Source organism: Quercus lobata, chromosome 3 (assembly GCF_001633185.2).
Source record: "Quercus lobata isolate SW786 chromosome 3, ValleyOak3.0 Primary Assembly, whole genome shotgun sequence".
NCBI classification, from domain to species: domain Eukaryota; kingdom Viridiplantae; phylum Streptophyta; class Magnoliopsida; order Fagales; family Fagaceae; genus Quercus; species Quercus lobata.
The window spans coordinates 10,380,789-10,398,717 of NC_044906.1; the positions used below are offsets into that span (position 1 = coordinate 10,380,789).

Below are 17,929 nucleotides of genomic sequence, written 5' to 3' on the forward strand. Positions count from 1 at the left end.
ATGTTATGGGTGTTGGAACATGTGTGAGAGAGAGAAAATTGGGAATAAGTGGATAATTTAGCTGCTGATGTGGCTCAATAGAAGTATAGTAACAATAAATAATACGCTTTAACTTTTATAGATATATATATATATATATATATATTTGAGAAACAAACACATACACATATACACACACACAAGAGAGAGCAAAATGAGTTCTAATATAAAGACACACCACAACTTCACTCAAAAACCATAGTAAACTTTTATATATATATATATATAGAGAGAGAGAGAGAGAGAGAGAGAGAGAGAGAGAGAGAGAGAGAGATTTGTCAAATTTATTTCTTTAACATATGTCATTTGGTAATTAAATATAGCATAAAGCGACTTTTTATCCTCAATTCAATTCTACAGTTCGATCCACATGATTCTCTCTTTGATCCTATGTAAGATTTTGACTTTGACAACCATGGTGTGAACCGGTGATGGACTAAACCAAAGTTGACCTTTAGGTTTCAAATACTAATTGATTACATTAAATGAAGGTGGGCCACCCATTGGTGTTGATTTTGCTTTTTGAGTCCGGTTAGATACCACCTTTCATAACATATTTAAACCATGATAAAAGTAAACATCATATTTATTTTTTTATGAAAATAAACATCAATTATAAGCCATATAATTCAACAAAAAAAATAAATAAATAAAAATAGAAGCCATATAAATATGATGTTTACAATGATGTAAACATCATATTTATAAGGCTTATAATTGATTTACTAATTACAATAGGTGACATCAATAGTTGGAAAAAATATCGTACACCTAGATTTTTTTTTTTTTGGGGGTTTTATTGACTATTGTTTTCTTTTGCTGCTTAAAGTGGAGGATTAGGTTTTTTTTTTTTTTGTTTTTGTCTTCAAAAACAACAACAACAACAACAAAAACAAGGGTTTTTTTTTTTTTTTGCCATTTATTCTCGAAAAAGGTTTTTTTTGTTTTTGTTTTTTATCACCTTATTAATTTGTTTTCATATATACTTCCTCTTAAGGACCCACTTCTTAATTATACATTGCAATATCAGAGAAGCTATGTGAAACCCAAAAGAAGAAGTCTTTGAACTTTCTAAAAATCATTTTGAAGATGACGGTCAAACATTTCACATTGCAAAATCTTAAAAGATTTGCAAGAAACCAAAAATATCTAAAGACTGAGCTTTCCAAGCAAAACTCTGCCTGTTAAACTGTTTGCCCTCATAAAAGATTCGGGCTTACTGTGAATTCATGATTTTTTTTTTTTTTTAAAGTGGATAGTAAATTCATGTTGTGGGAACAAAAAATAGTAAACAATAAATTTAGAATCACAAAATATTTTAAAATGATGAAATGACAAGTGGTCAATAAAAATAATAAAATATGATATCTACAAATTAGAACCAATAATAATGTAATAAATTGTAATTGGAACACCATCAAATGATACAAAATAAAAAAGAAAAGAGAAGTATAGAATAGTTCATAATAAAAAAGATCATGACTTCTCACCAAAAATAATAATAATAATAATGACATCATAAAGAATAGTGGAGTCAAGTGGGCCTGATAAAAAGCGAGAGCAGGGCCAAGTTAAAAACTCAATTGGCTACATCATTTTCCGACTTTAATCTCTTCTTTAATCAGTTCTTTCATCAAGCAGCTGCCATTTGCTCTTTCAGTACTCTTGTGTTTACCAAACAAATTTCCATTTCCAACTTCCAACAATGGCTTGGGCTCTTGTATCTGCTATCAAGGACCAGCTTAGTTCTTTCATTGCTTCAGAGTTCTTGTCAATTGCAAATTTCAAGGGAGAAGTCCAGAAGCTTGAAAGCAAATTCCACACCATCCAGGCAATGCTCAACGATGCAGAGAAACGGCAAGTGAAGGAGGAAGCTGTGAAGCTTTGGTTAGATAAGCTCAAAGACGTATCCTACCATATGGACGACGTGTTGGATGAGTGGAACACTGCCATGATCAAAGCAGAGATTGAGAAACAACAAAAAGATGATGCAGAAAAAGCTGAAACTAGCAGTGCTGCTAAGAAAAGGAAGGTATGGCCCCTCATCTCAGTTCCTACTCTTTTGCAGCATCGTGATATTGCTCATAAGATAAAAGAACTTAATGAAAAATTAGATGAGATTGACAGAGAGGGAGAGGTGTACACGTTTGCATTGACTAGGGGCAATGAAGAAGTTGAGAGACCAAGAACAACTTCCTTTGTTGATGTGTCTGAAATTCTTGGTCGTGATAAAGTTAGGGATGATCTAGTGAGCATCCTATTGGGCAAGGGTAGTGAAGAAGTAAGAAACCCCCATGTCATCTCTTTAGTGGGCATGGGTGGTATTGGAAAAACTACTCTTGCCCAACTAGCCTATAATGATGATGAGGTGAAGGCACATTTTGAGATAAAAGTGTGGGTTTGTGTTTCTGACCCTTTCAATCAAGGCAAGGTTGCCAAGGAAATTTTTGAATCTATTAAATTTCAATCCCCCAACATTACTACTTTGCACAGTGAAACAAAAATCTTTGAATCTATTGAATCTCAATCCCCCAACATGACTGCATTGCAAACTCTATTGGAAGCAATTTGTAAAGAAGTTGAGGGAAAGAAGTTCTTTCTTGTCTTAGATGATGTGTGGACTGAAGGCTCCACAATGTGGGAGCCATTTAGACTTGCACTCAAATATGCTGCCCAAGGCAGTAGAATTCTAGTCACCACACGTAAAAGTAGAGTCGCGGAGATGATGGGAAGTGTGAGCATAATTAATTTGGAGGTATTGTCTAAAGAAGATTGTTGGTTGGTGTTTAGTAAAATAGCATTTTTTGATAGGGATCCTAAGCAACGTGAGCAACTAGAAGACCTCGGCACGCAAATAGTAGAAAAATGCAAAGGTTTGCCACTTGCCGCTAAGACTCTAGGGAGTCTCATGCAGTTCAAGAGAAGTAGAGAAGAATGGAAGAGTATTTTGGATAACAATTTTTGGGAATTTGAAGATGTGGAAAGAAGTCTTTATGCACCATTATTATTGAGTTATTATGATTTATCCTCACCATTGAGACGGTGCTTCTCATTTTGTGCTGTTTTTCCCAAAGATTATGTCTTTTCTAGCGATGAATTGGTATTTATGTGGATGTCACAAGGATATATCAAGCCGAAGGCAAATATGGAGATAGAAATCATTGCTAGAGAGTACTTTGAAAATTTAGCTATACGATCTTTCTTCCAAGATTTTGAGAAAGATGAAGATGATGACCAAATAATAAGGTGCAAAATGCATGACATAGTGCATGACTTTGCACAATTAATATCAAAAAATGAATGCTTCACAATCAATAGTGACATGGACTTGGGAGTAGATTATAAAAATGCCCGTCATCTGTGGTTAAAAATTCCCAAAGATATCCAATTTCTTGAGTCCATTTGTAGTGCAAAAAATTTACACACCCTCATTTTTGTACTTGAAGGTGGTTATAACTTATTTACTTTATCCCAGCATTTTAGATGTTTACGGGTATTAACTTTGTATTGTGGATATCATAGTATGTTAATGGGACTTCCAGATGCAGTGGGAAATTTCATACATTTGAGGTATCTCTATTTAGTCAATTATTATGGAGATGCATTGCCTGAAACCATTTGTAATCTTTGCAATTTACAAATTTTGCATATTAAATTTGCTGGTGGGTTACTAAAATTGCCACAAGGGATGGATAAATTAATTAACCTAAGACATTTTAAGTTGGATTGCAAAACCTATAGGGATCCAAATATAAATTTTCCAAGAGGGTTTGGGAGATTGACTTCTCTTAGAACATTAAAGTATTTCCACATAAATGGTGAGGATGATAGATGTAAATTGGGAGAATTAAGAAATTTGAACCACCTTAAAGGGACTCTTCAAATAAATGGGTTGGAGAACGTGGTAGATCAATGTGAGGCCACAAATGCACAACTGAAGAAGAAGATAAATCTTCGTACTTTGAAGCTATTGTTTCACCCAAACAAATGGGATTTTGAGGAAATAACAAGGGGGATGGATGCATTAGTTCTGAATGCCTTAGAGCCACCTCCTAACTTGGAAGATTTAAGCATTCGTTACTACAAGGGACCGACAATGTCTCCTTGGATGGTGTCCTTGACCAATTTGAAAAACCTTAATTTTGAGTATTTATTTATAGAGCATTTTCCTCCTCTGGGGAAACTTCCGGTCCTCGAATCATTGAGAATAGAGAGGATTAATAGATTGAAAAAGTTAGGGGTTGAATTTATGGGAATAGAAGAATCTGAAAAGAAGGAGAAAGACGATATATCAATAACGCTATTCCCAAATTTGATATTTCTCGAAATTTATGAATTAATAGAGTGGGAAGAATGGAATGGGATTGGAGGAGAAGAAGAAGAAGAAGAAGACTGTACCAGAAGATTTGCTATAATGCCACGTCTTCAACATTTGAGTATCAGGAGTTGCCCAAAGTTAAAGTCGCTACCGAACTTCCTTCGTACAACTCCATTACAGCATTTGGAGATCCAAAACTGTCAAATTCTGGAGGAACGCTACAAAAGAGGGACAAGAGAGGAATGGCCCAAGATTTCCCACATCCCTAACATCATGATCGGTTACAAGTATGTGCAAAGAGACGGTCGAGAGTATAAAATTGATTCATATCTCAAGGTAATTTCTTTTAACGCTTCTTCTTCTCCTTGGTCTTCTTCTTTTATTTTGCAATATATCAATATTAAATTAATAAAAATGTTACTATTCTGCCAAAATTTCCCATTGAAAAAAAAAAAAAAAAAACGCTAGTTGATGAATTTATCTGGTTCTCAATCATTTGAATTAGGCAATTTATTGTTTAGATTGAGTTATTTTGTGATTTATCTAAAATCGCTTAATAAATATCCAAATGAATATCCTTAAAAATCTAATTCATTTGCATATGTATAGACAGAAAACAGCTCCAATGTCTACCTCTTTCTATTTCATTTACGGTTTTCCTCATTTTCTTGAATTAAAATGGTTCCCGCGATCTCTGTCTTGTGCATCTTCTTTTATTTTTCTAAATATATCTATTAATATTCTAATTGATTGCCAACCAGTCCCACAGATTAAAAATTTAATAACAACTTTAGTTAGATTCTAAGTAATTTGAATTAGGCGATTTGTATTTTGCCGTATTCTCATAACTAGCAAAGCATGTGGTTCTTTCTCAAAAAAAAAAAAAAAATAAGCAAAGCATGTGGTTGCTTATATTCAGTCATCTTGTTTAGACTAATAAAACAACTCCAATTGCTCTCACTAATTTCCTTCTGTTTGGGCATGTAGACTAATTTGAAATAACTCATGATTTACTGAGAGAAGGCTCAAAAAATAAGACGAAGAAAAATTCCTATCAAAGAATTTTTGGATGAAAGATGATTTGTCAGTGTGGGCAAAGTTCTTTCTTGGCTTGATTCAGAGATGCAAGTCTAATCCAGTCATGGGTAACTTCCTCAAACTCTTCTTCTTCTTCTTCTTCTTTTATTAGAACTAAATATCAATTAATTATCCTACTTATCTTTCAAAAATCCCCTAAAATAAGATTTTGGCCAAACTCTCAAAGACACTAACATCAACAGTTCAATCATATGTTCTCTTTTGTGTGTGCTTTTGATATATGTATTAAATAATAACTTCTTATCAAACTTCATTTATAATATTTTAACATTTGTCCTATCAATTATAAGATGAATGACCTTTTATATGGAATAACTCAAATGGGTCCTGTTGAGTAAATTTTTAAATTTGTTAATGCTTTAAAATCTCCATAAATTTGTTGATGCTTTAAAATCTCCATAAATTTGTTGAGTGACTCTATAAACTGATTGAGGTTCTGTCCACATTGATCAGACCTCAACAAATTAAGATAAACCTTATTTTTGAAACATGTACTTCTGTAATTGTCAATTCTCAGTTTATATAAATTTTGAAGCAATACTGTTTTGTGTCCTACTAAATACCAATTTATGTTTTCCACTGGTAAGCTTCAAGCTTTAGTTTTTGGCCCACTATCCATGGATTTGAGTCTAGAACATTTCAAAATATTTGTTATAATTTGAATAGGATTGATAATCAAGATAGTGGCATGATCATTTTCATGATGTTAGTTAATTTCCTCTGCGTTTTTTTTTTTTTTTTTTTGATATGATCCTCTACTTGTTAAATGCTCATTTGGAAGTGCTGATGTGGTACCATTTGTTTGATATTATTTGTTGATCAGATGCAATGCATATTCGGGTTGCAGTTTTCTAGTTCCCCAATGTGTCAATGGTTGAAAGGTGCTAGTCTCTTCACAATCATTGTTGTTGTGAGTTTATTCAATTTTACAAGTAAGAAATAAATTTCAAGCAAAATATTATGATATTGATTTAAAGATTTTTTTTTTTTTTTTTCTGGTATAAAAGACAAGAAATTTCCTCTTTTCAGTGTTCATAAATTTAGCTACAAGTTCAGATTTTTGGATGATGATGGTGAGAAATTATTTGTGATCGTGCATGTGTCAGCAAAGTTTGACAACGGCTTGATTCGGCATTGCAATTCTGATCCAGTCATGGGTAACACCTTCTTCTTCATCATCTTCTTTTATTTAACCAAAATTTCAATAAATTATCCTACTCATTTCTCAAAAATTCCCTCAAAAAGATAATAATAAAAACTTTGGTAGATTAAATTAAGGATTTTGGCCAAACTCACAAAGACACTGACACGAATGGTTCAATCTGGTATGCCCACTATATGCAGCTTAATTAGAATGTGTGGAAGATTCTCTATTTGAAAAGAAAAGAAAAAAAATAATAATACCTGAATGAATGTTACTAAAATTTTAACTTGACATGTTGGCTTTCTTTTGTAGTCAATCTAAGTTAGACGCATGAAATGAAATCTATATAACACTAGTCTTAAGAAGAGAGAGAGGGGCCCTCAAGGCTTTAAAATAAATTTGTTAATTATCAAGTTCGAAAGTTATAGGGTTAGGTAATTGCTATTTATCAAGTTCGAAAGTTATAGGGTTAGGTAATTGCTATCATATGCTTATTTCTTGGTTGAGAGTCTAAAGTATTTCATTACATGAAAAAGTGTGAAGTACAGGACGCTTGTTACTAGTAGGAAAGAAGAAGAAACTACATATACCTTGGCTTTGTTAATTGGATCATTTACTCCTCTACTGTGAGGTATATCAATATTTTCTTCTTAATCATCTGTCTGTTTTTCCTTATCATTTTGTCCATTTGATAGTCTCATGCTAAATATTTAATTTTTTTTTGGCCTCATTTGAACCAAACATCTTATTCAAATATCTAGGGATGTACATTTGTCATGAATCAAATTTTCATGCAAGGATGCCCATTTGAGAAAGGGCCACAAAAGCAGGTCCTTTATCATTTTATAATGGAAGCAAGGATGTGCATCATGGAACATATCATGTGCAATCCATATTATATGGAGGTAGATGGAAGGTGAGCTAGGTAATTGACCAATTTTCAACTCATAATTTCTGGCCTTATGTTTTAGGTTTGAAATTTGTTTGCTAATTTTCACGGTTTAGTGTTATACGTTTAGGAGATTAATGAATGCAAAAGCATGTGGATTTCATGTCTTAGTGATTGAAGAGTTTCGTGTCATGGAAGAGGGGGAAGAGTGCAATGTTACCACCAAGAATGGAGGGGATGAGATGATAAATTCTTGCTTTTCTTTTTACCATTGCTAGACGCCCAATTTGGAATGACATTCAAAAATGGAAATACCTGAATTAGTCACCAATATGAGCAAGGAAAAAAGAAGAAGAAGAAGGCAATGAAGCCATATTACTATTGTTTGCTCTATGCAATTCAATTTTGATTCACCTATAGGTAACTTTATATTCTTCTTTTTCTTCTTCTGATGCTATTGCATTTGCTTTTCAATCCATGCCCAACTACTTTTATTTCCATCCCTTTAGGGCCTGGGAATGTTTTGGTCCCATTCAATCAGAACATCATGCAAAATATTCTTTCCTCATTTGGTTTTATTTAATCTTAACATCAGGCGAAAGGCTTCATGTACAAAAGCCCCATTACTTATAAAAAAAATGGTTCAAAAGCCCTGTTATCACTTCAAGATGCTGCAAACAAGCTTAACCTTTGATCTTGTTTTCTTTAATAGTCCATTTGTTTTGTTTACATATGAAAAGAAACAAGTTTAATTTTCAAATAACACCTTTACTCAGCCTGCCATCTACAATTTTGAATGCTTGAATCCTTTTTTCATTCAATGAGTTTAAGATTAAAGAGGGAAGCAACAAAAGCTCAAATCCATTGCTCAATCCCTTTTTCATGCATCTAGTCTTAATGTTTATGTACTTGCTATTTATCAAGTTCTTATGTCAATATTTTGTGCATTTTCTGTCTCAAAGGCATGGAAGAATGCAAAGTTGGGGAAGCAACCAGCAGTAGATATGAAGATATTACATATACTTTGGATCAAGTAACAATCACAGAACAACATTCTTGGTAGTAAATCAAATTCTTTATTGGTTTGTTGCAACTTCTTTGCTTTCTTATTTCCATCTGTCTCACTCAAGGAGTTTCCTCCACAGTTTGGTATATTTCCTTCAAGATGTAGGAAACCATATCAAGAGTACAAGTCTGATTTATTTGGCCTGTGGCTAAAATCTAAAATGAAGATATTGCTTAAACAAAAAATTTGCTTCCTTACATCAATGCAAGGTATCTGATTTAATTATTATTGGTTTTTTAGCACTGTTTAATTAGCCTGCAAAAGCACTTTAGCTTAGCCTGATATCTTTTCTATCTAATGAAAGAATGTTCCTTAAAGCTGGGATGTAATCTCATATTGATTCGTTTGGAAGAAATTAACTATAACTTGGAGCTTTGTATATTTTCTAAGTAAAGACAATTTTTCGTTGCAAACTGCTCCAGTATATCTGTTTAATAAATTTTCATTTACATCTACATAAGTTTTATTTAATGGCAGTAGACATAGCTTAAAAGCAGCTTTTGTGGTTTATGAGGTAATGTAACTTGTTTACCATTTTATTGGTTTTTTTTGTTTTTTGTTTTTTTTTTTTATGCATTTAAAATTGGAGTTTTTAAGTTCCCTAATTTTGAAAGGACTGAACTATTTGATATCAAGAAGAATTTGCTAGAAAATTATAATTTATACGTTTGAAACTTGTGTTAAACAGTATTCATCTCTGTAGGAAATTTGGAGTACCCTCAAAAGCTTTTGCGGCTACAACTCCTAAAATCATTGACAATGTCATATCTAGCTCATCTCATAGTATAATCTTTGTTTAAATCTCAAAACAATCTTCTTTTGTTTGTCATTCATGTTTTCAGATCTTAGAAAAGTCCTCTAGTTGTTGCAAATAGCATTTGACCAACAGATTAACATATACCTTGTGGGCAGATTATTTCTGATGGACAAGGAAGATAAGATCAATCTCAAAGAAGAAATCTCATCAAGGACGTCAAGAATTCAGTTGAGGAAGGAAATGAACATGATCTTGACACCACCACTCACAAAGGAAATCGAGGAAGATGATGCCTCCCAAATATATTATATGGTATATTTTGCATTTAATTTCCATTTTTCTTGTTTGATTGTCTAATCCATACTTATTGCTGCTTCTCATTTGAATAGTCTTTGGTTGCTCTGTTTTGTTGTAGGAATTAGGTTTATATTTTCTGGATTATTTTTATGCTCCTCATATTGCTTATGAGTTAAATAAGTTGCAAGGCATAGTAGTAAAGTTTACTGTAGGAATTAGCACTCTGCTTCTGGAGTCTGTCTTAATAGTCACCTTTTTTATTTTGAAAAAAAAAAAAAAAATCATTCTGACTACTATTTTGATTGCTTGTGATGCTCATCCCCTGTTTGTTGCATAGACTTTGAAATTCACCTTAACATGTTATAGCTCCCTCAAATTAAGGTTAGGCCACTATATATATTCACTTTAGATCATTACATTGATGTCCATTGTCATTAAAAGTAGTATAATTCTAATCATTAAGAAAATTATGCCTTCTTTGCAAACTTCTTACTTCTAATGATGCTTGTTACCCTGAATAAACCCTAAATCCCAGCTACTAGAAAACATTCCTTGCTTTGCAATAGACCTCTGAGGACAGAGAAAGGATGTTCGGTGAGTGCTTGGGGATGTGAGCATGGATTTTGAACTGCCAAGGGAATTAAGTTTTTCCTTTTTACATACTTATATTGCCAATGACCAAATTTTCTCAAATTTGTCCTTCATTATTCTTCTTCTGGCATTATGGGTTCTCTGTCTGGCATGCAACTGTTTAGTTTCTTATAGCTTTCTCTACACTAATCTGCTGGGTTGTCACTCATGATTCAGATCACAGAAGAAGCTCATTCATCTAGTGGCCAGCGAGTATTTGAAGTTATAAGCATGGAGAATGGTGTAGTGCGCTACTGTGTTGAGTTTTACAGTGATGAAGATCTTTTGACCTCAGATTTCATATATTGAGGCCTTAATGTCATCTATTTTCTCCTCAACATCACGGTTATTATGTTAAAGGTTTGCAGTTTTCTTTCCTTTGTTTTTTTTAACTTCTCATAATTAAGGTGCTTTTCTGCTAGCTTTTTAAAGTTATCTAGGAGGTATTTTTGTGTGTTTAATCATCATTATGTAGTTCTATATGATTCCAATAAAATTACTCAACATCATTCCACCATGTGGTTATCTAAGTTTTAAATCATAGTAACAAAAATGAAGTTGCTGGGGGATTAAGAGGTCTAGTCAAAGCTTACATTTTCCATATTGTTGTTTTTCAATTGCTGATTTTATCTCAGTCTGCACTGTTTGGAATTTTGCTAAATAATTTTGGTTTGCCTCTGGCATCAATTAAATATAACGCTACAGTACAATAATAGTTATATCCAGCATGCACAGAAATTTACTGGGTGGAGAATCAAAACACCATATTGAAGTATAAAACATGTCACCAAAGCTCAGTCATATATAAAGAAAACAACTTGAATGCCTAACATGGTTCTTTCTCATTTTTTATTTATTTGTTTCGGCTATGTATAAGTCATTGCCAAGTGATGAAATGTGATTGGAAATTTTGAATTTTTTTTTTCCCCGTAAGGAGATGGTTTTCTTACTGTTTTATTTTATTTTTGTTGGCCTCATTTAAACCAGATATCAAATTATAGTATTTAGGGAAGTATATTTTGTGCTCAAGCAAATTCTCACGCATGGATACACTTTCGAGAAAGGCCTACAGAAGAAACTCCTTCAGTTCATTGTGGCAATAAAGCTTGCCTATTGTATGACACATGAAAGGTTAGGTAGAAATGTGACCATTAAAACTTATGCAACCTTCTATCCTTAATTTTGAGGGCTTGAAAGTATAGTTGCTAATTATCAGGCGTTGGTGTTACAGGTTTAAAAGTTTGAATCTAGATGCAAGTAGACTTCTTGACTTAGTGATGTGTTTCTAGTCAATGAAGATGGCGACAATTTGATAAGTACTTCCTATTTGTTGCAATCCGTAGTTGCCCATTGTGAAAAGGACACCATAAAGACTGGAGAGGAGAAGATAGGACGAGTCCAAAAATTACTGATGTAGGCACTTAAATGTTAATTCTTCTATAGGTAACGTCCTTTCTTCTTCTGCCTATTCTTTTTTTTTCCTTTCAGTTGCTGCATTTGAATCTTGTTCCGTAGTCAATAATTATTGTTTTCAACCTATTAATGTCCAAGGAATATTTTTCTCTCATTCAGTCTAGACATCATGCAGAATATTTCTTACTCTTTGGCCCTTGTTCAATCTTAACATCATATCATAGGGATTTTTGTGAAAAGCTGTGTTATGACTTCAAAGATGCTGGTAATACTACAAGTCAGACCTTGGTGCAATGGAAAGTGTACTCTGCTTAAACAATGTGTGGCTGGGGTGAAAGCAGGAGCCTTGTGCATTGGTGACAACAATTCTATGAGTAATACTTCTTTAAAGCTTAAAATATTTTTTGTTATTTATTAAATTTTGAAGTTATAGGGTTAGGTACTCACTAGTTATCAATTGATAAAGTAATATTGTATGCTTGTTTCATGTCTAAGAGATTGAAGTATTTGTTACATGGAAGTGCATGAAGAACACAAGTTTTCCATAAGACAAGAAGAAGCGATAAAATACCTTGGCTTTGTTAGCAGGCTTTGACTTAGATTTTCTTCTTGACCACTTACATGGGGTAGCCCGGTTGATGTTCAGTGAAAGGGCTAAAGCTATGCTTGTGGCTTTGGAGGTTAGGATTGCTGACTTGAAGAAGCTGTTGGGGTGCTGGAGTGAAATATTTCGTTACATGGAAGTGTGTGAAGTACATGAGGTGACCATAAGACAAGAAGAAGCGACAAATTACCTTGGCTTTGTTAGTTGGATTAATCTTCTACTGTAAGGCATATCTCAATATTTCTGCTTTATCTTTTTTATGTTTTTACTTACCCTTTTCTCCATCCGTAAAAACCTCATGCTGAATATTTAATTCTCTTTTGGCCTCATTTCAACCAAACATCAGATTTCGGGAAGTACATTTTGTGATGGAGCTAATTGTCACTCATGGATGCACAATTTAGAGAGCACTACAGAAGAAACTTCTTTATCAAATTTTTTTCGGGTAACAGTTAAATATTATAATGCATCTTGGCAGAGTAGTTAGCTTCTATCTTTCTATCTTAGTATCTTTTCTTCATAATGAATTAAAAAGAATGTGACAAAAAATTTCTCCTGTCCCCTTGATCCATCGCTTCCATACTACAGGGGCTGGCAATGGCCATGATCACCTGCCCTTTATCTGAAGTCCAACCATGGCTGACCAACGGATGCACATAGACTCAGTTAGACTTCAACCAATTGGTAAGCTGATGAATATATGATATAATGTTGCACATTTGTAGCTTAAAATGTGACACTAAAATGCCTTTTTTTTTTCTTTTTTTTTTTTTTCAAAGCAGAAAAGTTTTGCTAGATTTAAGGCATCCTATAATTGATTGGACACCTTTCTTCGTGAGGACCATGTTTGGCCTTTCAAGTGACAGTATTTTTAACTTTCTATTCCCTGCAAGATGAAAAAACCAGTCCCAACAAGCTAAAGTCTACCTTTATCAAGATTGACTCTGTTATTGTTTGTGTGTGTGTGTTATATTGGGAAGGATGCCTTCTATTGTTTCTAAAAATTGAAACTCCTCAAATTTTGGGATTAAGACTTTGTTGTGTTATTGATAATTCACTTGTTTCTTATACTATAGAGTATAGGAGGCTTATCTCTAGATTTTATTTATTTATTTTATATATATATATATATATATTTAGGGTAAATGACAAATTACCTCACTTTGGTTCGGACCATTATCAATTTATCCCTTAACTTTTTGAATGTAACAATATACCATTACATTGTATCTATGATTTCCTTTACTTTTCCACCAATATTTAGATTTTAAAATTCAAAATGTCCTTGCAATTTCAATATTAATGTATTAGACACAGACTAATTATAATTGACAATAAAGACAAACAGTATCAAGAGTAGAAGTCTGATTTATTTGGGCCTATGGCTACCAATTAAAATGAAGATATTGCATAAACAGAAAATTTTCTTATTAGTTACATCAATTGTTTTATGCTATCTGTTTATTTTCTCATTCCTTGAACTTGTTTATTATTGCAGGCTTAATTCAAAACTCTGGTCCATAAGGTAATCACAGCTTGCTTAAAAGGGAATTGTTATATTAATGACTGAAATTTTATTCTATGGCACCATGATTGGGAGAGCATGAGATGTTAGTGGCACCTTTGATACCGTCTACAGCATTCAGGATCCAGTAATCTACTAAAAAGACCTCCCCTGCCATTATTAACTTTAAGAGTTAACCATAACTGCCTCTACCTTGGAAACTGCTCCAATATATCTGTTTGATAATTGATAATTTTCACATAGCTCAAGAGCGGCTTTTGTGGTTTACAAGATATTGCAATTTGATTTACCATTTTTATTAGCTTTTTGTGTTATGGAGTTAAAATTGGAGTTTTTTTAGTTCCCTAATTTTGAAAGGACTGAACTGTGTAATATCAAGAAGTTGCTACAAAATTATAATTTATACATTTGAAATTTGAAATTTGTGTTAAAAAGAGTACTCTTTCTCTATAGGAAATTTGCAGTATACACGAGCTTTTGTGGCTGAACCTCCAAAAATCACTGACAATGTCATATCTAGCTCATCTTCTAGTGTAATCTCTGATTAAATCTCAAAACAATCTTCATCTATTTGTTGCTCATGATTCAGATCATAGACAAAGCCTTTTAGATTTAACATATACCGTACCGAGAAATTATTTACATCTGATAAGGAAGATCAATCCCAAAGAGAAAACCCCATCAGGAAGGTCAAGGATTTAGCTGCAGAACAAAATGAGCATGAGCTCTATGCATTCACTCCCAAAGGAAAGTGAGGAAGATAAAGCCACTCAAAATATCATATATGGTATATTTTTCCCTTAACTTCCGTTTTGTTTGTTTGATTTCTAATTCCATAGTTATTGCTACTTCTCATTTAAATAAAGTGTTTGGTAGCTCTGTTTTTTATAGGAATTAAAATGATATTTTCTGGGTTATTTTTATGCTCCGAATCTTGCTTAGGAATTAAATGTGTTGCAATGCGTAGTAGTAAAGTTTACTGTATAATTGATACTCTGCTGCAGGAAATAGTCTGTCCTTCTAGTGAACCTAATTTTTAAAAAAAACCAAAAAATAAAGAGTCATTCTGATTACTTTTTAATTTACTCATGTGTTGCTCCTGATGCTCATCCTTGCTTATACTTTGAAATTCCTCTTAACGTGTTATAGCTCCTTTTCAATAGAGGTTAGACTACTATAAATTTATTTTAGACCGTTAACATTGTTGTTCATTGTGATTAAAAGTAAAAGTATTATAATTCTAATCATTTAAAAAAGTATGTTTTCTTTGCAAAGTTCTTGCTTCTAATGATGTTTGTTACCCTGAATAAGCCCTAAATCCCTGCCACTAGGAAAAAGTTAGTCACTTTACAAGAGACCTTGGAGGATGGAGAAACTATGTTCAGCAAGAACTTGGGGATGCGAGCATGGATTTTGAACTGCCAAAGGAAGTAAGTTTCCCCTTTTTACGTAGAACTATTGCCAATGACGAATTCTCAATTTCGTCCTTCAATTATTGCTCTCTCTGGCTTGCAACTCTTACTTTCTTATATCATTCTCTACATTAATTTGTGGATTTGGTTGTCATTCGAGGGTCAGATCAAAGATGAAGCTCACTAAGCTAGTAGCCAGCCAATGTTTAAAGTTCTAAGCATGGAGAATGTTGGTCTGCTACAGCCAATATTGTTCATTGTGGCCTCATGTACTTTATTTTTTCCTCATCATCAGGCTTACGTGGAAGGTTTGCATCAGTAGTGTCTTGTGGCCTAGTGAATACCAATTTCTGTTTTCCACTGCTACAATTCAAGTTCTATTTTTGGTCCACTGTCCATGGATTTGATTCTAAAACAGTTCAAAAGATTCATTATAATTTGCATAGAATTGATAATCAACATAGTGGCATGATCATTTTTAACTTGTTAGTTAATTTCCTACTGGTGAAATGCTTGTTTGGAAGCTGCCAATGTGGTACCATTTGTTTAACATTATTTTCTGATATTCATGTTGCTGTTTTCAAGTTCCAACATGAATGTTGTTGGTTGAAAGGTGTTGGCCTCTTCACAATCATTGCTGGTGTGAGTTTACTCGGTCGGTACAAGTAATCAATTTCAAGAAAAGCCAAGAAATCCCCCTCGCTTCCCCTTTTAGGGTATATTTTCTTATTGTTCTTCTTATTCTTGTGGAAATTAGGCTTTTCAATGTTCATTAGTGGGTAATCTGCACAACTTGTTGGTAATTGTACTAAAATAATTGGATTTTCCATTTCCGACATAACTAGCAGCTCTGGGACATTTGGATATGGAATGCATTTTTATAAGCTTTTTTCCATTTCCAACATGCATAGCAACCCTAGGACATTTTCCATCTTATCGATTTTGCTCAAAGATCATCCTCTGTTTTTGAGAGGGGTCATACTTCAGCTTCTGCTTCACAGTTAGGCAGAGTTGGAGGCTTTAGTACTTGATTGCATCTCACCTTTAGCATCTTAGTAGTTTTTGTAATTGGGAATTTACATAGTGAGTTGTAAATTTGACATGCACCAATATATTAAACCTTTCTGAACAAATTCTTTCTACACTAACTTTCATAAATATCATATCTATCTTCAAAATCCTTTATGACTGAAGAATAAGCAAATGCCTATTCCCTCAGATCTTGGTCTGTATAATCTCTTCCAGGGATTGATAGCCTCCTTGTCAACATTGGCTTCAAGGTACTTTCGTGGGACCTTGAGCAACAGAATAACTTGAAACTATCATGGCCAACTCTTAAGACAGATATCAACATGCATCTGATGCTGCATATTCAACCCTTCGGAATTCGGATTCTTCCTTCCAGTTCAACTCAACTATCTCCCCTTATCTCTTTGGTCAATCTTGCACATTTTATTCATGTTATGATAACTCTCATGCCTAGTGAATAGAAATTTAGTTATAAATTTCTCAAAAAATCATTATCAAGTGATGCTATCTGACGAGATAATTGGCAATTTATTTGTATTTTTTTGTGCTCTTTTAATGTAAGCTAAATCATCATATTCTTATTAACCTTTTCTATCATAACATGCTTTTACATACTGTTTTTTGTGTATGTCAAACCCTCATGTTAAATTTTTCTTTTGTTCAGATTTAAACTAGAACTCAAATTCTAATATGTGGCGAAGCATATTTTCTACTCAAGCAAATTTTAACTCATGGATGCACTTTTGAGAAATACCTACGAAAGAAACTCCTTCACCATTTCATAGTGGCATTAGAGCTTGCGTATTACATCACATGGTGAAACATGAAAGGCGAGGTAGGTACTTGCCAAGTTCTCAGGTTTTGTGGTGAGATTATATTTTTCCTAGAGAATTAATATTCTTGTATTTTCCCAATTTGTTGTGTACTCAGTTGTATGCATAAACTTAAGTGTTGTAATCTCTATTTTCCTTATAGTGGATTGATCGGGTTTGTCCCGTGGTTTTTTCCTCTATATTAGAGGGTTTTTCACGTAAAACTTGGTGTGTATTTTGAGATTGATTGCTTGCATGATAACTTGACCAATTACAACCAATCTTGCTAAACAAATTTTCCTATCATCATTGATTAGTACATCAATCAACAAATTACTTGCAAAAGGTCATGCACAAAATTGTGGTTATGAAGTTTGGTATCAATGAACCAAGTAGCATTTGTCAGATAATTGAAGTAGAGAAAATGTTGCATAGAAATACTAGGAAGACTTATAAGCTAACCCTTAATTTCCAATAAGCTACATAAAATATAGCTCTCAATGTTCTATGAAGAACCCAAAGCACATAAATTGGACTTGAAAACTCAAAGCATCAGCGACAATAGATCTTGCAACAACAGCTTTAGGTTTTTTAAATGACAAATGTTAGTGAATACAATTAAAAGAAAAATTACACTTAGACCCAATAAATCTCCACACTGGGGATTCAAAATTTGACTGCAACACTAACTCCTCATTTAGTGCATAAAACTTCCATGTCTTTTCATTAAATTTACTAGTTTATTGTTTAAAATACTCCAATACCACAATGTCCTTATTTATGGCTCCATATTGCAATGTAAACAAACTATTCAGCATCCAATATGCAAGGGTCAAACTATACAATTATATCCACCATTTTGGAATTTGCTGCAAGAGTGGTACAATATATAATCA

General features: G+C 33.2%; 1 protein-coding gene across 26 annotated transcripts; it reads left to right on the forward strand.

Moving 5' to 3' along the window:
- The first annotated feature begins 1,660 nt into the window (after positions 1-1,660).
- On the forward strand, positions 1,661-17,278 carry LOC115981567 (putative disease resistance protein RGA3). 26 transcript variants are annotated; one of them, XM_031103803.1, is made up of 21 exons: positions 1,661-4,693; positions 5,345-5,502; positions 6,279-6,387; positions 6,485-6,612; positions 7,136-7,230; positions 7,361-7,524; positions 7,605-7,908; positions 8,451-8,763; positions 9,467-9,623; positions 10,416-10,598; positions 11,226-11,369; positions 11,470-11,681; positions 11,876-12,025; positions 12,147-12,477; positions 12,602-12,700; positions 12,844-12,939; positions 13,754-14,567; positions 15,092-15,210; positions 15,359-15,500; positions 15,778-15,908; positions 16,886-17,278. In XM_031103803.1, exons 1-2 carry the CDS (start codon positions 1,745-1,747, stop codon positions 5,357-5,359), a joined length of 2,964 nt encoding a protein of 987 aa, XP_030959663.1. In that variant the 5' UTR covers positions 1,661-1,744; the 3' UTR covers positions 5,360-5,502; positions 6,279-6,387; positions 6,485-6,612; positions 7,136-7,230; positions 7,361-7,524; positions 7,605-7,908; positions 8,451-8,763; positions 9,467-9,623; positions 10,416-10,598; positions 11,226-11,369; positions 11,470-11,681; positions 11,876-12,025; positions 12,147-12,477; positions 12,602-12,700; positions 12,844-12,939; positions 13,754-14,567; positions 15,092-15,210; positions 15,359-15,500; positions 15,778-15,908; positions 16,886-17,278. The 26 variants fall into 26 exon arrangements, with proteins under 26 accessions (XP_030959663.1, XP_030959662.1, XP_030959665.1 ...); XM_031103802.1 differs by having other exon boundaries at positions 15,806-15,908; XM_031103805.1 differs by having other exon boundaries at positions 13,754-13,780; positions 14,234-14,567; positions 15,359-15,908.
- The last annotated feature ends 651 nt before the right edge of the window (positions 17,279-17,929 follow it).